Source organism: Clytia hemisphaerica, unplaced genomic scaffold, assembly GCF_902728285.1.
Source record: "Clytia hemisphaerica strain Z4C2 unplaced genomic scaffold, Clytia hemisphaerica genome assembly, whole genome shotgun sequence".
Classification (NCBI taxonomy): domain Eukaryota; kingdom Metazoa; phylum Cnidaria; class Hydrozoa; order Leptothecata; family Clytiidae; genus Clytia; species Clytia hemisphaerica.
The window spans coordinates 282,267-305,700 of NW_027103537.1; the positions used below are offsets into that span (position 1 = coordinate 282,267).

General features: G+C 35.2%; 4 protein-coding genes and 1 long non-coding RNA gene across 6 annotated transcripts; 3 read left to right on the forward strand and 2 right to left on the reverse strand.

The window, feature by feature from the left end:
* Positions 1-1,761: 1,761 nt before the first annotated feature.
* Positions 1,762-5,584, forward strand: LOC136799974 (G-protein coupled receptor 157-like). Its single transcript, XM_067056600.1, has 4 exons — positions 1,762-2,324; positions 3,361-3,485; positions 3,685-3,894; positions 4,579-5,584. The coding sequence occupies exons 1-4, from the start codon at positions 1,814-1,816 to the stop codon at positions 4,756-4,758; spliced, it is 1,026 nt and encodes a 341-aa protein (XP_066912701.1). The 5' UTR covers positions 1,762-1,813; the 3' UTR covers positions 4,759-5,584.
* LOC136799975 (uncharacterized) lies at positions 1,967-17,909 on the reverse strand. Of its 2 annotated transcripts, none has more exons than XR_010845653.1 (4): positions 17,827-17,909; positions 15,938-16,034; positions 14,663-14,744; positions 1,967-2,042 (listed from the first exon to the last, which is right to left on the reverse strand). It is a non-coding gene; the product is annotated as an uncharacterized lncRNA (long non-coding RNA). The 2 variants fall into 2 exon arrangements; XR_010845654.1 differs by lacking the exon at positions 17,827-17,909 and adding an exon at positions 16,363-16,464.
* On the forward strand, positions 5,957-9,984 carry LOC136799970 (G-protein coupled receptor 157-like). Its single transcript, XM_067056596.1, has 5 exons — positions 5,957-6,266; positions 7,018-7,270; positions 7,843-7,955; positions 8,433-8,648; positions 9,388-9,984. Exons 1-5 carry the CDS (start codon positions 5,988-5,990, stop codon positions 9,598-9,600), a joined length of 1,074 nt encoding a protein of 357 aa, XP_066912697.1. The 5' UTR covers positions 5,957-5,987; the 3' UTR covers positions 9,601-9,984.
* LOC136799972 (uncharacterized) lies at positions 11,181-18,743 on the forward strand. The gene is made up of 8 exons (XM_067056598.1): positions 11,181-12,121; positions 12,454-12,794; positions 13,038-13,132; positions 13,587-13,746; positions 14,684-14,750; positions 16,003-16,056; positions 17,843-18,033; positions 18,323-18,743. The coding sequence occupies exons 1-8, from the start codon at positions 11,290-11,292 to the stop codon at positions 18,557-18,559; spliced, it is 1,977 nt and encodes a 658-aa protein (XP_066912699.1). The 5' UTR covers positions 11,181-11,289; the 3' UTR covers positions 18,560-18,743.
* Positions 18,744-19,016: 273 nt separating this feature from the next.
* On the reverse strand, positions 19,017-23,244 carry LOC136799973 (quinone oxidoreductase PIG3-like). Its single transcript, XM_067056599.1, has 6 exons — positions 22,889-23,244; positions 22,208-22,241; positions 21,717-21,960; positions 20,729-20,830; positions 20,247-20,446; positions 19,017-19,373 (listed from the first exon to the last, which is right to left on the reverse strand). Exons 1-6 carry the CDS (start codon positions 23,218-23,220, stop codon positions 19,176-19,178), a joined length of 1,110 nt encoding a protein of 369 aa, XP_066912700.1. The 5' UTR covers positions 23,221-23,244; the 3' UTR covers positions 19,017-19,175.
* Between the last annotated feature and the right edge of the window lie 190 nt (positions 23,245-23,434).

A 23,434-nucleotide genomic window follows, 5' to 3' on the forward strand; every position in this document is an offset into this window, starting at 1 on the left:
TGCAAAATTTTCTTATCGATGTTGTTATAATGTAGAGATTTTGTTTGGAAAATCAACCCCGGAGATTCGAGTTGTTATACTAGAGATAACTCTATTTATTGATAAACTGGATGGTTGAACGTGTAGGCATGGCTTCGAATGCAGATCTTATCATTGCGAGATGATATATTAACATGAGATAATTATAACAAAATGTAACACCAAAACAAAAGTCTTATCTTATTATGTTAAAAATTTGAGTCAAGACTTTCTGATAAAATGATACTGTAATTCAAAACGAATGAACTCTTTTGTCTGTTGAAATTTTTTGTTGAAACTGGCATTACAAAATAAGAGCAAGGAGTGGGTTGTGCAGTATGTATTTGTTGAAATATAGAGATGGAAAATCATCACTTACAAGTTTGGTCGCTTTTTCATCTTTTGGTTAAACTTTGGTAATATTCAATCTTGTTTGGTCTGCCAGTTATGTTCGTCTAGGAAGATAAAAAAAATTTAACATTTTTCCTCAATCGAATCTTAGAATTTTGCGAATAATGAAAATAGACTACACATTCTTTACAGTAGAACCTTTAATTAGCAGACACTGTCGGGGGATAAGGGTGCTTGTCCGCTAATTAGAAGTGTCTGCCTTTTAGAGTGTTAATTGGACGTTCCGTTGTATTAATGAAAATAGTCAACAGGATTTTCCTGGGTACTACCCATTTAGATAGAATAACACCTAACATCGACCGGAGAAAAAGTGGCAAAAGCTTTTGAAAACTCGTCGCCTGGTTAGAAAGAAGGTTTTTTATTCAGACAGTGATTCTACAAGGCGCAGGTCTATATTCTGAGACAGGGGTGTAAAATGGAATATATAATAATAACACCCCTTTCTCCAGGGGGGGGTAGGTACTAAAATCCAAGACATATATGAGTACTAAAAGGATTTTCGCTAATTTTTGACATACCCCCACCTATTTTTTGAAAATGTTATTTTAGTACACATGTACTAAAATTATTTTGAGCAATTTAACATAGATACCACCCATTTTTTGCCCTTTTACGGGTTTAAATTTACCAAAATGGGGTCATTGTTACAAACCTAGTCGAATTTAGCGCATCAATCTGCAAAATAATATAATTTTATTACTAAACTGTGCTAAACTGTACATAAAAGTATTTTTTTTTAATATTTAAAAAATTGAAAAAAATTTGGAAAGATTTCTGAAGATTTTTTCGAAAATTCCCGAAAAAAAAATCAAATTTTTTCCAAAATTGTTAAAAAAATGCTCCATTTTGGCTGATTTTAGAACAAAATACTAAGATTTTTCAAATATTTCTTTAAGGGACCACCCTTTTTGGTATTTTAGTACACATGGTACTAAAATCATTTTTGAGCTTTTTTGCAGTACCACCACGTCACTAAATGTCATGATGTCTGAGATTTTAGTACCGACCCCCCCTGCTTTCTCACAACCCCGGTGGAACCTTTTTCCTCAGTGGGGATAAAAATTTCTATTGAAATCCCAATGGGGATAGAAATTCTATTGTTCCAAGGTTAAAAAACCCAGTAGGGATGGTTTTGGAGTGCAATTTTAAACATGGAATTTCGAGTGGGGATGAATTCAAAGTCAATTTCCCAGTGGGACTGAAATTCAAGGGTATTTTCCCATCAGGGACAAAGTTTTTGCTCAATTCTCCAGTGGGGCTGGGGCCCCAACGGGTCTGTGACACAGGAGTGTATAATATAATTTGTTTTGCATTCAAAAGTCTAAATAAAAACGATAGTATAGATAAATAACAAAATAATGACATGTGACGAAGGAGAGCCATCATGGTAAAAGACAGTTATCAGAACATAGCAAACGGTCTAACCAATGATGTACTTTTGGCGATATCAGCAGGACTTTCCATCCTAGGATGTACACTAATACTCACCACGTACATGTGCTACAAAGAAATCAGAACTGTGTCCAGACATATAGTGGTTTGTATAAGCATCTCAGATATCATCACAACTGCATCCAATTTGTCAGCAATCTTCATTTCACCAGAAATAGATTCTGAAACAGATGAAATTGACAATATATCCTGTACTGTACAAAGCTTTGTAGGAACCTCAGCTGTTTTATGGTCTTTTCTATGGACTATGGTACTGGCTATGTATTTGTATCTTGATTTGGTGAAAGAGAATAAGACTCTTGGGAAACGTTTAATTTGGCCCTGGTCTCATTTAATTTGCTGGATCGCACCGTTAGGGATCAACATGGTAGCTTTGTTTTTACATAAACTTGGGAATTCAGGTGATCGTAATACTGCTGGTTGGTGCTGGATCAGCGTCTTTGGTAAAACAACATTTCTTTTTGTTTTTATTCAAGAATGTGACGAATATAATTCTAGTTGAGGAGCTATTTTTAAAATGCAAGATCAAGCGTGCCTATCCACCCTTAATCTTAAAAACTAGACCAACAGACATTTCTGTCATAGAGATTTAGGCTCTATACAGAGTCTTTCTCATAGTTTAAATCAGATCAATAAATCTTATTTTTCCCTAGTGTTTACTTTATAGAACGTCCCTGGTTTAAAGCTATCTTCTGAAGTCGGTTTTGACTAACATAAATATCATTATAACAATGTTGTGGCGATTATTCCCGCTAAGTTTGTTTCTCGACTATGGTGTTATGATCGTACAGGAAAAAGAGGGCAACGTCTATGTAGAAAAATGGAAAGAAAAATTTAGGCAGAAAAGATCTGTAGAGCTCATTGTAAGAGTGCTGGCCCAAGCTTGTAGGTTTTGTTTCCGGTAAAAGCTAGAACAAGGTGCGAACTCAAATTGTGTCAAGACTTAATTTTTTGTAACGACAATAGAGGAAAAATCTATCAATATTTTTGACAGCTCAGATTTTTTTTATTGCTTCTACAAACACTGAAATGCTAAAAAGGTCATAAGATGACAATAGGGAAAGCTTGTGTGTGTGAGGTTGAATTACAGGATTTGTTTTTCATTTGCATGGTCTTTGAATCTCTTGAGAGGCTAAGAGGAAAACAAGCAAAGGATAAGATATGGTATGGCTGTGATAAACGGTTCTGCAGATAAGAAGTGGGCTTTGTGCAGGCAGTGTAGATGAACTTGTATAGGATAGAACAGCCAGAACTTCAAAATAGGTTTATATATATATGTGAAGAAATAAGAATTTCTGTCCAACTATATTCACTCAGGAGATTTGGGTGGCAGAGCAGCATATATATTAACTTGGAAACGGTTGGTTAAATATCAATTTTAAGATCAGCAGCTTTTGAAAAAAATTACATTTTGATATAATTTACGAAAATACAATAAGGCGAGGGCTGAGAAAATACCGTCACATTTTCTTATTCTAGTGGACAACTATGGCGACGCCAAGCTGTGGATGTTGGTGGATGGTAAAGGAATCGAACTGTTGACCTACGTTGTGATCGTCATTTTGTACTCACGGATGAAATTATGGTCCATCAGACAGATTAAGGTATGACAAGATTTAATCAGAGTTTATCCAAGTCAAACCGAGTTAGGTCAAGTAGATCATAATGCCATAACTCGTTTACTTTGTTAATTTGATATGAATTACACTAATTTTTTTTTATCTTTTTATTGTGAATTCAAACTGATTATGTCGAGTTGATCCGAGTTAACCCTAAACATAATATCCACGCATCTAACAATAGATACCAAAACAAAATGAAGGTTCGCACTTATTACAACGTAATTCACTGGATGCTGCAAGATACACGGATAAGAAGATTATATTGATTCCAATCTTGTTCGTTTTATTGAGGATATGGGGAACGATCAGGTTCTTCATGTTGTTGAGGACTGAAACATTAGCCTTCAAAGGGGATATCACAGTATTTGAGACTGCATTGCTCTACTTACAGGTAAGTTATAATCATTGATAGAACAATTTTCATTGCTGTAATGTTTGCTCCTACTATAGTACTATTTTAATTTTCTGATTTATAAGCTTTCTTGCTCTTCTATTACAATTCATAATAGCATACCGCAGTGAATCTAAAAATAGACATTGATTTTTCTGTTTGACCGAAATTCAATCCCATCACCCTTCGCGTTAACTACGCCTGCATGCAAATTACACTCAACTACAAAGAAAAAGTAATGACTTTCACGACTTTTTAATTAAGACGAAAAGGATTGTGGGATTGATTTTCGGTCAAGTGTTAAAAGTAATAATTATGACGTTTGCATAACGGTGTGCTATTCACATCAGAATATTTTGAGACTCATTTGGATTTTTCAATTCCTAAATGCTGAGTATACTATCAAGGTAACAGCTTTGAAATTGTAGCAAAGGTACCATTGTCTAGGCTGCGCGCATCCCCAGAATTTATTTTGATATATTATATCAAATCATATCAGAGTGGATATATGCAGCCTAACCATTGTCCAGAAAGTAAAGACACAAAGCAATGGACAAACTTAGTTGCGTCGAACATGAAAAAATCTTACTAAAATCTTTCTGGCCACTGATTAGAACAAGCCAAAACCGTATTCCTTTCTGCATTTCCTTTTTTTACGGGCAGAAGTTTCCCATTTTATTTCAGACAATTGGTGATAATTTACAAGGAGCCATCAATTGTATTTTATTTTGTTGCATGACACCGGTTGTCCGAAAACGAATCAACAAATCAGTCACGAGCATGCGCAGACAGAGATTTCATTTGTATGATCATTTGGACAGTACCTCGGATACTTCTTCCAGAATATATCAACCAATTGATTGAGGAACGGGTAAATCACCGATAATCTGTAATTTCAGCTTCATACAATTTTCTAGGTTCCCAAATTACAAAAGCAGTGAGTTTATGCATTTCCCATTTTAACAACTTCTGTCTCTAAAATTTGAGACAGTAAAAGTGCCGATTAACAGTTTTTTTTTCCCGGACTGGATGTAAATTAATCAAAAACTAACAGTCGTTAGTAATCATGGGACTAATATAGGTAAGGCTGTTGGTAGCTGTCGGTGTAAATGAGAATCATTGTAATGTCTTTCAAATATACACTACAGTAGACTCCCGGTTATTCGAAGCTCCAAGGGGGACCGGAAGCTCGAATAGCTGAAAAAATTGTTTCCTGCCTGATTTTTAACTTAACCTTAAATGGGATGGCATTTTCTGAATTAAGGCATTTTGGGTTCAGGAAAGTTTGCCAAGATGACTTTTTACTTTCTGAAAAGTTTCGGTGTTTGAAGAAAAAAAGTAATGGTATTTCGGTATCAAACATGCCTTGGATCTTAAGCATTTTTCCTGTCGATGTTGAATGTGATCCATGAAAAATGCATCGGTATTTTCGGTGCTCGCAGCCCCCTTTACGTATGTCCATATTTAGGTTTATCTATTTTCAGATGATCGTAAGCGATTATTAGTTAACAATTATGCGGATTTAGTAATAACGAGTAGAATTTTAAGCATGTATTATCAGTAATTTATTATTTCCAAGTAATTATTAAGGAATAAGTGTAAAGAGATTTTAATGAGAATTTAATAAGAATCATTTGTAAATTTTGAAATAGACATTTTTTAGAAGAATAAAGATGCCATATATGATAAAGTTATGATTTCTTGAATAGGGTTTCCAATGATAAAAGGTTTTGTTTCTAAATAAGAGTGATATCGTTTGCTTACTCATCAATTTTAATTCACAAGCTTTTTCAGCTTCTTTTTTTTTTGGATTGACACGCATGTGGAGCAAGATTGGTCAGAAAGGGGAAAAGAAAATTTCTTTCGCTTATATCAGCATAATATAACAATAGCAAGACACTGCCCTGATTTGAAATATGTGTCTGATAAGAAACGGGAACATGTATAAAAATATGTAAAAATAAAACTTTTAAGTATAATTCAAAGTTAAACACAGTAATCCAACAACCAGCTCCGTATGTTTTTTATATCATCCTGATACAAATTCATTTCTTTCAGTAAAACGAAAAAGAAAAAAAGAAAGAAAAACGAAAATGGACATTCCTGCCAACCATAACACCACAACAAATGACATATTCACAGACACCGCAAACAATGCAATCAACACTATTTTGCTGATGTCAGCATCTTTACTCTCCACTCTTGGTACATTGGTCACTATAACAACGTATTTCTTTATCAAGGACATCAAGACAATGTCCCGTCATATTATTGTGTGTATCAGTGTGGCAGACCTTTTGACTTGTTTAGCCAACTTAAGTGGATTATTGATGTCACCAACAAAACACAATACTTCTCCAGTCGGATGTCAGGTAATATTTCAATTACGATTTCCAAGGCGCAAATTTTTTTGAAAAATGCGGAAATTTTCACCTTTTCGACTGTAGACGCCAATTGCCGCGCAGGCATTTTTTTGTCCCTTTTACCACCCTAAAACCGTCTCAGTCTTTTTTCGCACCTACAGACAATAGAAAAAGGTTTAAAGAGGTTTAAAGAGAGGATTTGATCAAGTTTAGGGGGATAATTAAATAATAAAGTGGCACGCGCCTGACCGCGCAACTACGGTCGAAAAGGTGTATTGCATGGAATAGTTTTTTTTCAAGCTGGCAGAAAAGCTGGAGAGTTAGACAAAGGTTTTTGATACAATGAGAAAGGTATTTTTATACTTTTTCAAACAGTGTTCTGTTTATGCACTTTTAGATAAGGTGGTCAGGAGTTACAGCCTTAAGTCAGGACTCGGTATATTGTCAAGTTTTAAAACGCGTCACTCGGGTTTGAAGGGTTAAGTCTCTATTCGAAACAGTTCTAGTGAAACACGGTAACACAAACAACCAACTACTGATAGAACCTATAAAGGGATAGAATATGACAAAAAAGTGTAAACAATACAAAACTTCTGAAAGGGTTCTGAAAATAACGTACATGATTGTTAGACCAAAACTTGCGTAGAAATCCACTTCAGCACAACTGATGAAAAGGTAAAAGGTTTTTCACATGATGATCGTAAACACAAGAAATAAGAGATTCTTGCTGCGACACTTTTCATTATTCAAACATTTACAGGTGCAGAGTTTCTTGGGTACAACAGCTATCCTTTCCTCATTTCTTTGGACACTGATGTTAGCTGTCTACCTCCATATGATCATTGTAGAGGAGAGAATTGATCAAGCAAAACGATTGATCATTCCTTGGTCACACGTAATATGTTGGCCCGTTCCGCTAATTATCAATGTGGTTGCCTTGACAACCGGTGCACTTGGTAACGATGGTGATCAAACGTCAGCTGGATGGTGTTGGATTAAAGTCACTGGTGCAGGTAAATTAATTTGTTTTTCCCCGAAACAGAAAAAAAAAGAAAATTCTACACCAAGTACATCTGCCAAACTCAAATGTTTGAATTATCATGGCTGAAAAATGTATGAAATTGAAAACTGTAGATATGGACCTACCTTGTACCATAACGTAACTCACTGTTATCGTTTTGTAGTACACTCTGTGCGTCTTGTCTGTTTGATAAAAAAAATTCCCATATACAAAAACCTCTGCGATGAAGTATGATTTATAAATAGTCACACTTCTCTCGTCGTCTCCCGTCATCTCCCGTCTCTCTCCCGCACTCCGCATCTCAAATCAAAAAAGACATGAAAACAGACCCTCTACGGCAATGAATTTTGAAATTAGCCGTAGATATCGGGTCGGGTGTACAGAATAATGTGGACCGAACAACGAATTAACAAACATTCAAAATGAGAATATTCAATATTCTTTGTTACATAGCTTATATACGGGTCCATATACGGGTCCATATATAAGCTCTGTTTGCTACTTTGAAGTGTTAAGGATCAAGTTAACTCAGAAAAAACTTTCACTTTCTTTTCATCACGATAGAACATTCGACAGTTGTTCTTTGGATGTTGGTGGATGGCAAAGGCCTGGAAATTCTGACCTACATTGTGATTGTCACTCTTGTCATCAAAATGAAATTACATTTGAAAATAAAGGTAAGCGTTTGGTGTTTTTAATAAGAAATTAATATACCATGTTTTCGTTCCAATAAGTTTTTTTCCTATTTTCTTATTATGGAAGCAAACGTTCGATATGCGTAAGGGATCGCCTCTACAGATTCGAAAGTTTACTTCTATAAAAATGGAAATTACGTAAACAAAACATGATATAGCTCTTTTGAAGATTATATACATCACTAAAGAGGGGCTAGGTTTACGAGGAACACTAGGTATGCTAATGGATGGATATGCCTGGGAAAAAATCGCAAATCAAAACAAAAAATTTTTGTCTCGTTTAAATCTGCAAATCGTTGTGTTGCTGTAGAAAACATTACGTCATGAAAATCAGGAATAATCAAATTTCATCCAAAGCATGGCTAAACTTTAAAGAAATCGTGACTTTTTTGAGGGGCAGAAGATTAATGATTACGAAAATACTTCTTGCTTTTGCCCGACATGAATAATTTTTTCTAGATTCGAAATTATTCAAGAACGGAGAGTCCATATGGAACATTTCTCACTCGCAAAACAATGATGGTAGCAAAACAAGCGGATCGAAAGTTGATTTTTATCCCCATCATATTAATCATACTGAGGATATGGGGAACCATCAGATTTTTCATTTATCTCTTTAATACTGGCTGTACGAAAGATCGGTTGTGGCTGTGTCAAGGTCTACTTTATCTGCATGTAAGTATAGAACAGTAGAACAGTTGTGACTGAAAAAAATATTTATTCTCAGTTTTTATATATCAGGGTTTAAAGGTTTTATTTTTACATGAGTCTGTTCCCGTTTCATATCGCCTATTGTTATATTATGCTGATATAAACAAAAAAAAATATTTTCCTTTTTCTGACCAATCTTGCTCCACACCCGTGTCAATTCAATAGGAAAAAGCTTGCAAAGTAAAATTGACCAGAAAGCAAACGAAATCAGTCTTATTTAAAAACAAAACCTTTATTATTACAGTGATAAAGACACTTTTTTATAGTTTAGTTTTTTTTTCTAACGCCTAGTTGGGAAGATTATCCGTAGTGGAAATGGGCCATTCCATTTTATATCTATGCAGGGGGGTGGACGAACATTTCCAGGTAGTAATCCGAGAAAAGTTTCCAGGGGGTGTTTTTTCATTTTTCCAAGGGGGTAAAAAGTCATTGTTACAGGGTATTTTTGCAAATTTTGCCATTTTCCAAGGGCTATTCACACATTTTCAATAATCTTTTTTGACTTGAAAAGGTTATTCGTCCACCCCCCCCTGTATGGTTTTTTAATGGAACAGCCCAATGCATTGATAGTACTGTATTTAACAAATATTGGCAACATTAGCAGACCCAAGTCCTTTATAGAGCAGACTTAAAGGCGGTGCCTTAGCTCTAACCACGTCCTTTTATGCAGGCAGTGAACTTAGTTTTCTTTCTCACTTTACAGACACTTGGCGACAACCTTCAGGGTGCAATGAACTGTATACTGTACTGTTTCTTCACACCTAAAGTTTACAACAGTATCGTTCAGTTATTATGCAACGTTTGTTGTCGCAACACGTGTTGTAAATGTTGCACGATTGGATCACGTGGCGGGACGTACGAAAGCTTCGAGACGTATACGGATGACGATGAAGAAGATCGGAATCTTTTAACGTAATACGACTTTTCTTCGTAACACGTGTGTTGGAAATGTGTAGCGATCGGGTCACGGTTGACGTATTACGTCTCTTTTGGTAATGTGTTTTGTTGTTAATGTGTTGCAATGGGATCACGGATGACATATCATGATAGCGAAGGATAAATAGTTCCCAAAATCAATGCGTCTTAGAGGAAAAACGACACCATCAATGTACACTTTACATATTCTACACGGACATAATGTCGGTTTCCAATACTAAAATCTACGAAGTGGTCTAAATAATATTCCCATATACACTTATGAAGTAAACATTTAATTATACCCATGCATTTGCTTGGTACATTTTTCTCCTTTCTGTTGGACCTGTTTTGTTGAAATATAAAACGACCACTTTTTTCAGTGAACAATTATCTGAACTTCTTAACATACTAGTAGGGTCTCAGGTCCCGTGGCAATTTTTATAGGACTAAACGAAACCTGTTCCATTTCAAAATTTAGTATATAATTAGAATTTTTTGAGAAGAGTCAAATTTTTAAGGCCCGGGAAAATCTTTTGTGACCAAAATAGTGACGCCATAGGCAAAACTGCAAGGGAAAATAAGGGGTAGAGAAATAGCTTAAAAGTCAAAACAAACGATAATGATTGGTACCATCTGATAGAGTATGAAGTTCTGAGCAAAAAATTGTATTACAACAACTCTCTGACTAAAACACACAAAGAAATAGAACTGCTTTAAGACCAACTAACTGTCAGCTCTACTGTGATTTTGACGTCAAATCTTGTCTTGATTGTACTGGCGTCGGTATGTTTTTGAACTTCAAGCGGCTCCCCCCTACTGCCCCCTAACTATACGCTTCTTGATTCAGAGGCTTTCACTCAATTGGAATTAAGCATTAAACAGCGTAGACGAAAAATTTAAGTTCCATATTCTCTCCAACTCTGGTAAAAAGTTTTTTCTGAAATTGTTAGCATTCTGTAAATAGTTTATTTTTAACATTCTTAAAAACTGACATGCAAACACTTCTTTCAAAATACTGAAATTCGAGAAAACCGTTTTGAATAGGGGTAGACATGAATATATATTAATTTCGATGATTTAATAAATGCCCTGGATATTAAACTACTGCAGGTTAGTCGTGATGTTTCGAAACGAAGATTCTAAATATTTTAAAAAAGATTCAAGCGAAATAAAAAATAAATTTCATTGGCTACTCCAAAATTATTTCTTACAATATATTTTAAAGGTAAAGGTTTTTAAAAATAAAACATGATATAAGCTTAACCCTCTAAATAGAATTAGGGAACCCATATGCTAAAAATTTGACGGGCAAAAATAAAAATATCAATTTTAAATTAGTTTTTACAAGCTGTGTATTAGGACGAATTGGTCCCTTTGATCCTTGTTATTTCTTTACATCAGGAAGCTTCGTTAAGATGGCCCAAAAATGTAGAGGAAGATATAAAATTAGATCTCTGGTTTTCTGAATCCTTTACTAGGAAACTGAATCATCACAAAAAGTCTATTGTGCTCAAGATGGCATTTTCAAGAAAACACAAAAAAAATTTTTACGAGGAATAACTACGAGTGAGACACAAGATGATTGAAAACAAGAAAGTTCCAAAATAATGAAGAGAAGAAGAGAAGATTTGATGGGAGTTGATGATTGTTGACGGTTGAATCAAATAAACACAAATCACAAATCACTATGTTCCAACATTGCAACCACGTAAAAATCCTTATTTTCATCATTTTTATTACTTCTACATTTGGTGAGCAGTGGCAAGAACCTACTACAAAAGCACCAGTTCCCAAGGCGCAAGAACATGTCGGCCATCCTGGACACGAAATCCCACGTGACCCTACTACAAAAGCACCGATCATTTCAACGACACCAAAAGTTGATGATCCAGTTATCACAAATCTAGCAGTTATGGAAGCTAAAACCACAACAGCACAAGTAACAACCCAAAGCCGTGCACTAAAAGAGAGCACGAAGACACAAGGGCCATCAGTTTCTACAAGTATTAAAATCAACCCAGACCCAACAGGAACAAAACTACTCCCAGAGGACTTAAATCATGGCGGTAGGAGACACATTCATACAGAGTACGGGACTGTATACGCTACTGCTGGACCCATACCAACCAAAACCCTTCCCACGACAAAAGAACAAGCGTCCCCTACAACAGTCTCACCAAAGGTGTCAACTGCAGATTTCTTTCAGACTTTACCGACTTCAACAACAACTGTTAAAACAAAACGCCCCATCAAATTTGCAAAGCAAGAACATGTTCGGATGAGCAAGGCAGATGTGAAGCAGTTTATGAGACGAAGTAATCGAGAGAAGGAACAAGAATTAATTCTATGTGGTATTAACGATCGAAAGTATCTTGAAGCAATCAAAGAACACATAGGGAAAGAGGAAGTTGTCAAATACAACAGTCTTTGTGGGGCTAATATCACAGTAGCATTTTCCGAACTCCCTCCTCTTGTTTACACCAATGAAACTGATCGAACAGTCCATGGTATTTTACCAGGTGAGTGTATTTTCTCGTACATAAAATCCTTGATTTTCCCGACCTCGCTTAGCAGGGGGACTTGGCAGGGCGTTAGAACATACTTGAATAGGGTTATTTTTTGTGTTGAAATGTTAATGATAATGACCGAAAATCGATCATTTAAACTATAATACAGGTTTCCAAATAGATCATTCGTATAAAAAGACACGAAAATCTAAAGAATTAAGATCAACTGTGATTGACTAAAACTTGCATACAAAGTAGACTAACAGAGCTGGATGGCTGGATGTCGATTTTTAACTTCTCTTCTCCAGAAACTAACTCACTTAAAGTTCTTTACACCTTTTTAGAACTGTTAAAAGAGGGTCTGATTGATCGCTGTTGCCTGGGTTACAACAATCTACACTTCATCAGAAAGACATATAGTGATAAATTTGTGGATCAATTTCGCCCATTGAATGAATCACAAATTGTCCTCCCTGTGGAAAATAACAAAGACGAAGGGCTTATTCTGGGCTTCAAATACAGCCCTCTGATTCATTTCAAGTCAATCAAATTCTTTTCAAAGAAACAAGAGAAAGGCCACGTGGAGATTTTGAGGAATTTGGCGCAAAGCACCCTGGAAACATGGCCGTTGTTTGTGGTTGCTATGGCATTGACATTGTTAGCTGGTACCATTATTTGGATTATGGTGAGTCGGAGGATGGGGATGAAAAAGTTAGGATAAAATAGTTTTAACTTTTTATCATGATAGGTCTATGCAGATTCAGCTGATTATTTCCAGTACTGAAGGAATGGGCACATTCTGAAGCTCTACCTTTTCAATTTGTTAGCTAAAAATGAAGAATATGAAACTGTATCTTAATTCAAAAATTTACGCGTAATAAACATTGGAACCATCGTATTGTAACCTCCACCTTCTCCTTATTCGCAGGAAAATATGACAAACAGTAAAGAATTTCCAAAGCGATTTCCACATGGTATTTTCGACGGTTTTTGGTGGGCTTTCATCTCAATGACAACTGTTGGGTAAGTGCGCTTTATTGAAACTTGTTCCCAAGAGAGCTTTTTATCAAGAGTTACCCTCTAAAGTAGATTTTTAGGGGAAATAGTGATTCTTCGTGATGAGACATAACTGGCTTTTCCAGAAAAAGAAGTTTGCAGCCTTAAATATTCTTCTTTAATGCGCATGGTTGACAGAGAACCATTTTATTGTCTGTGATAGGCCTACACCCTTCTGGGAAACACAACTGGATTTCAAATTATTGTACCTTCCTCTTTTTAAATATAGCATGACGAACTCTTGTAAAGTATGGCGGATTTACAATTGAAATAGACCTATTGCGTTAATTCCCAAATATAACATAAAAATTAACCACATTTCGATCGCACATCAAAGATTGGTCAGAGTATTAAGTTATCGCGATTCCGATCACAAGTACCATACTAATAAAGAAATCAACTCTTTATTATCTTATTTCAGCTATGGAGACAAATCACCGTTGACGTTCTTAGGCCGAACATTTGCTGTGTTTTGGATAGTGATCGGTATCACCATCACCAGCCTCTATGTGGCCACATTGACGTCAGTACTAACCATGGAATTATCCGGAGAACGACCTCTCATCATTAGTGGCAAAAATGTACGTTACATCGTTATGCAAATGTGTTGTTTTATGACCCTTTTTGTACCAGTATTTTTTTGACGAGGCTTGACTGCTCTTATCTTTTTTGAGCTTTCAGTTTAAAATTGTTCTTACTCTAAGGACCCGAATAGTAGGGTATCCACCCTAATAAAAACGGGGGGGGGGGGGCAAAAATTTTCGAAAATAAATAACCGAGTGGGAACATTTATTTGGAACCTTGGAGTATACTGCTCTGAATTTTAGGCAAAATTGAAGTTTTTTTAGGGCTTACAATTTTTGTTTATAACTTTGACCCTCGATTTTCTTAATATTTAGTGATCGCTGATCAACATTGATATAACAAATGTAAATTTCGTATTTCTAGCGTTTTTGAGCTTTATCAACATTCTTAAGCTAAGGCTACACTGATAGTTTTTTCAGGCGGCTGCAATGCAATTGTTGCATTGCAGCCGCCTGAAAATTGTTGCTGTCTAGCCATCTAAAAAAAGGAACCAGGAAAAACGTCAAAAAAACATTCGAATTACAAAACATTCGAATTATAAAACATTCGATTTTATCAAAAACATTCGATTTTATCAAAAACATTCGATTTTATCAAAAACATTCGATTTTATCAAAAACATTCGATTTTCGAAGGTCCAACGTTCGAATGACGTAATAAGATTGGAATGTCAGATACAACGTCAAAAAAATTGCAGACACTTGCAATTTGTTCTGCAATATTTTTATTGCGTTGCAGAGCAATTGCAGAAAAAATTGACGTGCTACATTTTACAATTTCTTGCGCGCTTGCAACGCAACGCTAATTGCATTGCAGCCGCTTGAAAAAACTATCAGTGTAGCCTTAGCTTTATATAAACTGTTGTTTAAAAAATCCGGATTGTAAAAAACACGATAAGGAAAATCTTCATACCTTTTTTTACCACAATGATAGGTTGGAGTTTTGTCAAATCCCGTACACACCATGAGAGCAGTCAAATTGCATCGTGGAATACCTATTCGTAAGTAAATAAGATTTCTAAAGTACATTTGTTTTAAGTGTGCACTCTTCTTTGCTACTATGTGGAAAACGCTATTTGTTTTATAAGAATACTCTTTATTAGAATGTCCATGATGAAAATGGCCTAAAAATTAAGAATAATGCTAAGAATATCACCATCATGAAATTTTTCTACTCGGGTTAAGAATGTCATTTTTAGAGCATTAATTACAATTACCCCCAAGTAAGGCTTATCCTTTCACAAAAATGCCATTTTATGCTTGAGACGTATGTACTAAATGTTAAATCTAGTCTGAATTAGGATCCTAACCTAAGAATGCTGTAAGAATATTTTAGGACGATTTTCCCAAAAAAATTAAGAATATCCATGATGAAATGGAATTACACTATTCTTATAAAAAAACGTGTACTAATTCCATATGGTAGCAGAAGAGAAGGGAAAGGACTCTTTAATCGTCTAAAGATAGATAGATTCTTTTACTAATACAACCAAGTTAAACAGTATCGAAAAAGAATAGTTTTCAAGATTCATTGATGAACTGGTAATTGGGCTTTTCCAGAAATAATTTGAATATGGGGGATGAGGATAACCATTTTCAATGATTTACCCCCCGGACAAAGTGACTTTTGGCCCCCCCGGACAACGGGTTTTTAATTCCCGGACAGGCATCAGTTACGCCCCCCCCCCCCCGGACAGGGCAAATTTTGATGATTTTTCGCTACTCCCCGGACAATATATCCTCTACCCCCATGTACTGACATTTTCTGGAAGAGCCCATTGATGAATTCGAATCATCAAGGGTAGAAAAGATTTCTCTATTCCACAAGAAAATAGGATTTTTTCCTCTATCTACCAGAAGAGATAAAATTCTGAATATTGATCATGCCAATGCAAGTTTTTAATTTTGGTTATCAAATAATACACGTTTTTTTTATAAGAACAAACTATATAAGAACATATAAAGGCTTCGAGGGCCAAAATGTTAAGAACAAGTTAAGAACATTTTAAGGCTTTGTAGACACTAAAACACCTATTTTCTTAGGAAAATGACAAATATACTCACAAAATAGTGAAAATAAAAACAGGCTTGGGACATGTTAAGCTTAAAACTCAAAAAGTTAAGAACATCTAAAAGCTTCAAAATTTTGGATGTTCTTATAACAAAATGTGTATGCATAGTAAAGTACCTCCGAGAAGACATCTGTCATCCTTGTTGATTAACGATCTATTCTTTCATCTCTTTTGATTTAAGGATACGCCTCGTTTGAAGATATGATGAGAGCCCTGAAAAAAGGAAATATTGAAGGTAAATAATTATTCTACTCAAAAAGCCCTAACCAAAGAAAATACTTAAATACTCTGTTTTATAAGAACAATGAGGCTCAAAGTAAGGTAACAATTTTATGAACAATGCTGAGCCTAAAATTCCTCAATTTTTAGCAATTAAGAGGTCGAAGTAGTAAAAATTAGGTATAAAACCTAAAATACCTCTATTTCACCTTGTAATAAGAACATAATAAGAAGAATTTGAGGCTCAAAGTGCAAAAAAATAAGAACAGTAGAGTCTGATAAAAAATCTATTGGTTTTTATGAAACAAAGAGAGTATACTACCTTCAAAGTGAGGTAATTAGAAAGAGCTCCAATTACAGAACCGTATTTCCTCAGATAAGTTCCACAGCGATCTTTAAGTTTTCAACATTCAGCACTCGTTGAAGATAGGTTGATTGATTGATCAACATCTATTTTCAAAATGATACTTATCTTAAAATTGGACTTTACATCTTCATTGCAGGGATAAGTAAGTGTGTCCTTATAGTCTATTTTGAGAGAACTAATTTTAGCGGGAACTAATTTTCGCGGTTTTTGACAAAAGCGCGAAAATTAGATCCTCGAATCATAAAATTTGGCTATTTTTCATTTAAAAAATTGAAAGATCCCTAGGTAGGGACCGCGAAAGACGGGGGTAAAATGGTTGGAATCGACCAAAATGTTGTTTTTAGGTTTTAGACCACCTATAACCATGGGATAAGTTTTAGAAGCATTCTTATCATTAAATAAATGTCCTGTAAAAGTTTGGTGACCATAACTTTATTTTTTATGAAAATATGAGCAATTTTGTAAAATTTTGAATGGCAGACGACCTACCAACAGAAAATTGGATTTAGACAGGTGAGCGCGTCCTCAAACCTGCATGATGTTATACATTTTTGGAACTGGAAGAGATCAGCGCTGTTTGTTTTTTTTGTCTCATTGACCCAATCAAATCCTACAAAAAATTATTCAGTTTTTTCTGGGAAAAAGCCACTTTTGAGGGCTTTAGCTGTCCTCCCCGGCATTAAGATAAAGATAATATGAAATTTCAACCTTTTTTACATATTCTTTGTTAATAAAAATTAACATTTTCAACCGTCAACCGCGCTCTGCTGTCTTTTTTGGCTCAAAGTTTATTGGTATTCGAGAAATTCTACAAAATTGTCGAGCGCGTGTTTGTTTACAATTCGAAAGTTCAAAGTCCACGGAGAGTGACAATCTGCCAGCTCTCCGGCATACAGGATATTTTCGATTCATTCGTACGGCAAACGAGAATTTTGAAAAAAAAAATTGATAAAAAATTAAAACTTTGTCTTGAGAACCTTCGTGCCAAGTTTCAATGTTATAGCATTAATAGAAGTAAAGTTATTGCAAAAAATGTATTTTTCGACATAACCCCCGGATTTTCACTTTTAAACCTATTTAACTATGATTTTTACAAAAATCCTCGAAAATCGTTCCATAAAAAGGGTCATTTTCAGGAGATAGAAAATTTCATATCTCGAGAACGGCTTGGCCGATTTTGATGAATGACCCCTCATTTTTTTTCTTTTTTGATGCTCTTTCCAATGAGCATGGTTTCAATGCGCTAAAAACAATTTGAAAAAATCATTGCGGTCCCTACCCTAGGAAAAGGAAAGAAATGTGTCCAAAATAAGGCAAAACCTCGAAAATTAATTCCGGAGAAATGCGATTTTTTGGAATTTTTTTTCGATCGCGAAAACTAGTTCCCGCTAAAATTAGTTTCCTTAAGGTATAACTTACGATTAATGTATTTCAGCTTTTGCGATTGATGATATGACGTATAAAATCAAAGCAGATGATATCAGTCGGTTAGGAAATGACGTCAAAGTTGGTATCGAGCATAAATTTGATTCCCAATCGATTGGGTTTACAGCCATCAATGAAACTTTGATTATGATGAATAAGGCTTTCTTGGAGGCTTACATGGATGCTCCAAATATTGAAATTGTGAGTTCGGGATCGAAATTTCTGATTTTGCTTATGCTTCCTTTTTTTCTCAAAAACTTATTTATTTCTTCATTTTTAATTGAGCTGAAAAACTAGAACGTATGAAAAGAAAATTGAAGAAGAATGAAGACTTTTGTGAAAAAGAAGATTTTGAAAACTTTATTTTCAGCGAAAAAAAAGTTATCGCCTTTAATTTAAGTTACATATCCTTCGACAGAGCCTTCAAAAATGAGAACAAGCCGAATATAATCCAAAATTCTAATAAAAAAGGTTTCTTTTGCTTCCTTAGAACAAAGAACTTATCGACAGTGGAATGCTAGAGAAAAAGCCAGTGCAACTGTTCAGTGCTAATGACAAAAGATTTATCAAAATCATCATTGTTGCTTTCCCTGCAATCTTTTTGTTCGGTATAGTTGGTTTGCTTCTTATTAAAATCAAAGATTGCACTTTTGGATCAGGTACAAGTCATCTTGAACGTATTATAATGGAGAGCAAAGAACCAGGAGAGAAATTAAAATATAGATAAGAAAACCATGGGATATTTTCATCACGGACAAAGGACTTGCGTGGACTTTCAAGAATGATGAAAACTTCAGAAGACGAAACGAGGCTGCCAAGACTTTCGGATAACCAGAATGGGTTTTATGGAAATGATACCGTCGTCCACATGACTAAAGGTTCAATCTCAAAATCAGTGTCTTGGAAAATTGGAAATCTTGCAATTTTTTTCTGCTTTTGAGATTGGCCTTTTTGTCATATGAAAACGATTGACTATTCCTCTACATGAAAAAGGGCAATCTCAATCTCAAAGATGACCACCACAGTAAAACTTTAAATTTTGTGAGGTACTAATTTTGAGATTTAACCTTTAGTCATGTGAACAACGAATGGAAATTACGGACCTGAGTTTCGGCTATTTTTAACTGGCGATAACAGCTGGTTACTAGAGGACAAAGGCAGTTTAACTATGGTAGTAGTCGTACTTCAAAAATAGTCAAAAATATTTTTTAAATAAATACCTAGGATTGTAAAATAAAAGAATTTCACGAATTCTCTAGTAAAATTATCAATAAAGAATAATTATAACTGATTATAAAACTGTTGTTAAAAAAACCCTAAATAAATTGCAACAAATGTATTGACTAAAGCTCATCCTTTGCTAGGAGACTATCTGACACTTTCATGATGATTTTACCGCTATTGAGGTTGGCATCCATTCTTCTATGGGCATCGGCAACTCCATCGAGTGTCGTGATACTGTCGATGATGGGCTTATATTCACCAGAAACGAATTTTTCCAATGCATGATTTTCAAATGAGTCCACCAAATCTTTTTTGTACTTAAAAGGTGAAGTTCGGATGAAGGATTATTATCTCATATTCTCAGTAAGCCAGTTGGAGATTTTTCAAGGGGGGGGGGAGGGGGAGAGATAAAATAAAGAAAATAAATTTGTCATTCCATATAATATCCATCCCCCCGAGTAAACATTTCACAGGGGGGGGGGAGGAAACATTTCACAGGGGGGGGGGGTGTGGTGGGGGGTAATCCGACAATCCCCCCCAATTTCCAGGATTTCAAGAATTTTTGAAAGAAGGTTCGTCCACTCCCCAAATACCTATGAGTATTAAATGGAATAGCCAGATGCTATTTAGAATGGAAAATACCATGTTTAGTGAATGTGATTATGAAAAGCTACTATTTTAGAATAGTAAGTAAATGAATTGCGAGGAATTCACAAAGCATCATAGTCAAACAGTTCAAAAGTTAAGCTTAAGGTGATGTATTATTTGATTTTAAAAAAAACAACAGCTCACTTTTTGCTCATTTTCGCACAAAATTGTATACCGACCTTTATGATAAAAGATACAGTGGTCAAAGCAGTTTTTTTCTGTGAGACGGAAAATTTGTTGATAGAGATATTTCGGTATACAGTGACACCCACAGGCCCCACCATGGTTGAGGCCGAAGGACAGAAAATTTTCTGACTTTTTACCCCCTAGATTGGCTAGAAAGGCACTAAAATTTGTTAATTAAAGCAACTCTAAATGTAAAATCAGCCATAAACACAGTTTTAATACGAGATTTCTTTCTGATGGAATTATTCTAGTGAATAAAATTACTTTTTCTTGCTAAATAACCATTTCTAACTGAGACGGAAAACTTTGAAAAAAATTCTGTGAGGAAGAACTTTGATCACTGAAGATATACTCACATCGAGCGACCTCGCTCTTAAAGTAGAACTAAGTAACTGGACACGTTTGCGGAGCATCAGAGCAAAAAATTTGTCATTCGATGCTTTAGGACCACCCATCAGTCCATACAAAACCCAACGACCATCCATAGCAATGCTGGCAAGGTTCTGATCAACGTTTGAACCTCCAACAGGGTCAAGAATGATGTCAACACCTTGCTCTACAAGAAAAGATATAAATATCAAATATAATTCTAATTTTGACAAGTTTACCTCACCACAAAAGTCACATTGACACCATTTTCGATGTTTGGAAGAGATTTGACTGCTAAATTCTATCTCCCTAAATTAACAACAGGAGAAAACAAGTTGGAGTAAGATATTTCATTTTTAGTCGTTTAGAAAAAATATAAATTAGAATTGGAACCTAAAATTCTTGCAAGGATATTTCCAACATTTGAAATGTACGTAAAATCAGAGAAAAAAGGATCATAATAAGTTACTGTTTGTTGCATCCATGACTCTTTCAGAGAATTTCTCTTCTTTGTAATTCACTAAGACATCTGCTCCCAACGATTTCGCTTTCTCCAGTTTTGCTGCACTACCTGAAATGCATTGTGAAGAACGTTTTACAATTCTATTTATGACGAACACTTTAAGAAGCAGTGTGAGAGAATGGCAAAATCAAATATGGGTAAACCCAGCTGGCACACAACGTTCTTTTAACGTTTATCTAACGTTTACAACGTCCATATAACGTTATTTGAACGTTAAAACAACGTTATGTGACAGCTGGGTAAAGTAACAGTGGTCGAAGCAAGGCTTTTTGAAATGTTCATTATTTTGCTGAATTTTGAGACGGAGAAGCAGGCTGGAAGTAAATTTGTACATCTTCATCGAGGTAAGTATATTCATCTGATGGCTGTCTTAGGAGCCAGGAGTGAGAGAAAATAGCACTTTTCTATTCGCGCTATACCTGAATGATCGAATGAATACTGAGATGTGACACACCTACTATAAGCTCCCAGTTACTTACATAATCTTAAGCTTCGTACTCATTCGCTGAGTTGGCGTTAGCCGGGGATCGAATTCACAAGCCTTGGATTACTAGGTAAATGCTCTACAGTCGGTAGCTACCCGGTCACGTAATTGCGATAAGTTATTGAAAGTAATTACCTTATTGGAACTAATTTTCGCGGAAACTTATTCGCGGTCGAAAAAAAAAAATCGGAAATATTGCATTTCACGGGTTTTAATTTTCGCGGTTTTGTACTTTTTTGGACAAATTTCATAAATTTTTTTAGAGATTTTTCAAATTTCTCGATAAATTTGGAAAAAAAATATATTTCGCGGGTTCAGAAAACGCTGAAATAAATTCCCATGAAAATTAGTTCCAATAAGGTAAATCAATATTTTCCTACTTAAAAATAATAATCCTTAATCTAAAGAAATTAGCTGTTGACAGAAACGAAATGCGAAGTTTATCGCTACCTGCTGTAGCAATGACTTGAGTTCCTGGTAATCCTTTAATAAGCTGTATAGCAGCCGTTCCCACTCCACTTCCTGCTGCGTGCACCAAAACCCGCTCATTGGGTTGAATAGCACTGACTTTGTGAAGGAGTTGATATGCGGTTAGCCAGACTTCCGGTATGGCAGCAGCACTGATGTAATCCATTCCTTTGGGAATATGGATGAGTTGTTGATAGGGTACGGATACATATTCGGCATAGCCACCACCAGATCGTGAAAAAAGGTTAGTAAATAAATATTTTAAAGGTTTATGCATTTGCTACCAGTAGACGTAAAAGATTGAATAAAATGGACTTCTATGTTCTAGTAGAAGAAAATAAACGAATACAGACAAACTGAGAGACATAAGCAAATGCATAAACCTTTACAGATATGTCACAAAGATCACAGCACAAAAAATTTGGAAACGACATTTTTAAAAGTATAAAAAGGGCTATTTTATGGGCGAAAATACCTGCTAATAAAGCCATTACACGATCACCTTCCCTACAAAAGAGAAATCAGAAGATGATAAGGAAAAACTATTTCTTCTGAGAATTGTCCAAGAGTTTTAAGGTTTTGTTTTAAGAATGAAAGGTCTGATGATGCTGATGTAGTAAAAACAAGTGCGACAAGATTAGAAAAAGGTTTAAAAAAATGAAAATACATTGAGCAAAAAAACATTCCTCAAATAAAGGGACCTTTACTGATACTCTTTCGAATGTTTTTTATGTTTATAACAAGTAGAACGTTTTCCATCTTATGATCAAAATATTCGATTGTAAATTTGCTCGAAATCAACTTTGCTATTTTTTTGTTTACAAAAATAATAGAATGTGAGGTCACATCTCGAAACAACTTTCGATCTTTCACTTGTTTGCAGGATATTGTTGCGTAAAAAAGTAGCTTTACTTTATCTGACTCAGCATGAAGACACTGCCTAAAACAAGCTCCCTTTATTCCCGTAGAAAGCATTTAAAGAAATTTCGAGTTATGGATATTGGTTTATAAGGCATTGTTACCAAAAGGGACAAAAAACATTTTCGAGTTAAAGAGTCTCATTCGAGTTATAGAGGCTCGAATTACGGAGACTTCGCTGTACATATCTTAAAACTACGTGTTTATGAACGAGGGCAATGTTTATTTATTCTCACTTGAATCCTTGGACATTAGATCCAATCTTCTCAATAACACCACTAGCTTCCAAGCCAAGAATATCTGAAGCACCCTTTGGAGGATTATATCCGCCTTTTCGTTGAAGGGTGTCCGCCCTGTTGAGAGCAGTGGCGGCTACATGTAGCAAAACATCATGATTTGAAGCCAACTGTGGTATCGGTTCTTGATCTTCAATGTAGAGTTGTGATGGATCGCCAAAAGATTTGATGCGGACCGCTCTCATGTGTGCAGCCATGGCCGTGGTGGAGGTGGAATAAGCGAGATTGCGTACAACCAATGTACCGTATAACTGTAAGAATGTTTTTAGCATGATTTTTTACATTTTTATGTTTACCTGAAAATGGGAAGATTTAAAGAGTTGTGATTTGAATGGAATTGATCGGAAACACAATCGTTGATGTATCAAAATACTTTGTAATTCATTAAAAAGAGACTAGCCAGTCAGCAATTAAATAGTCTGCTGTCACGATGTAAATCTCTACAACAATAGAAGATTAACATACATAGTGCGGAAAGGGGTCCAA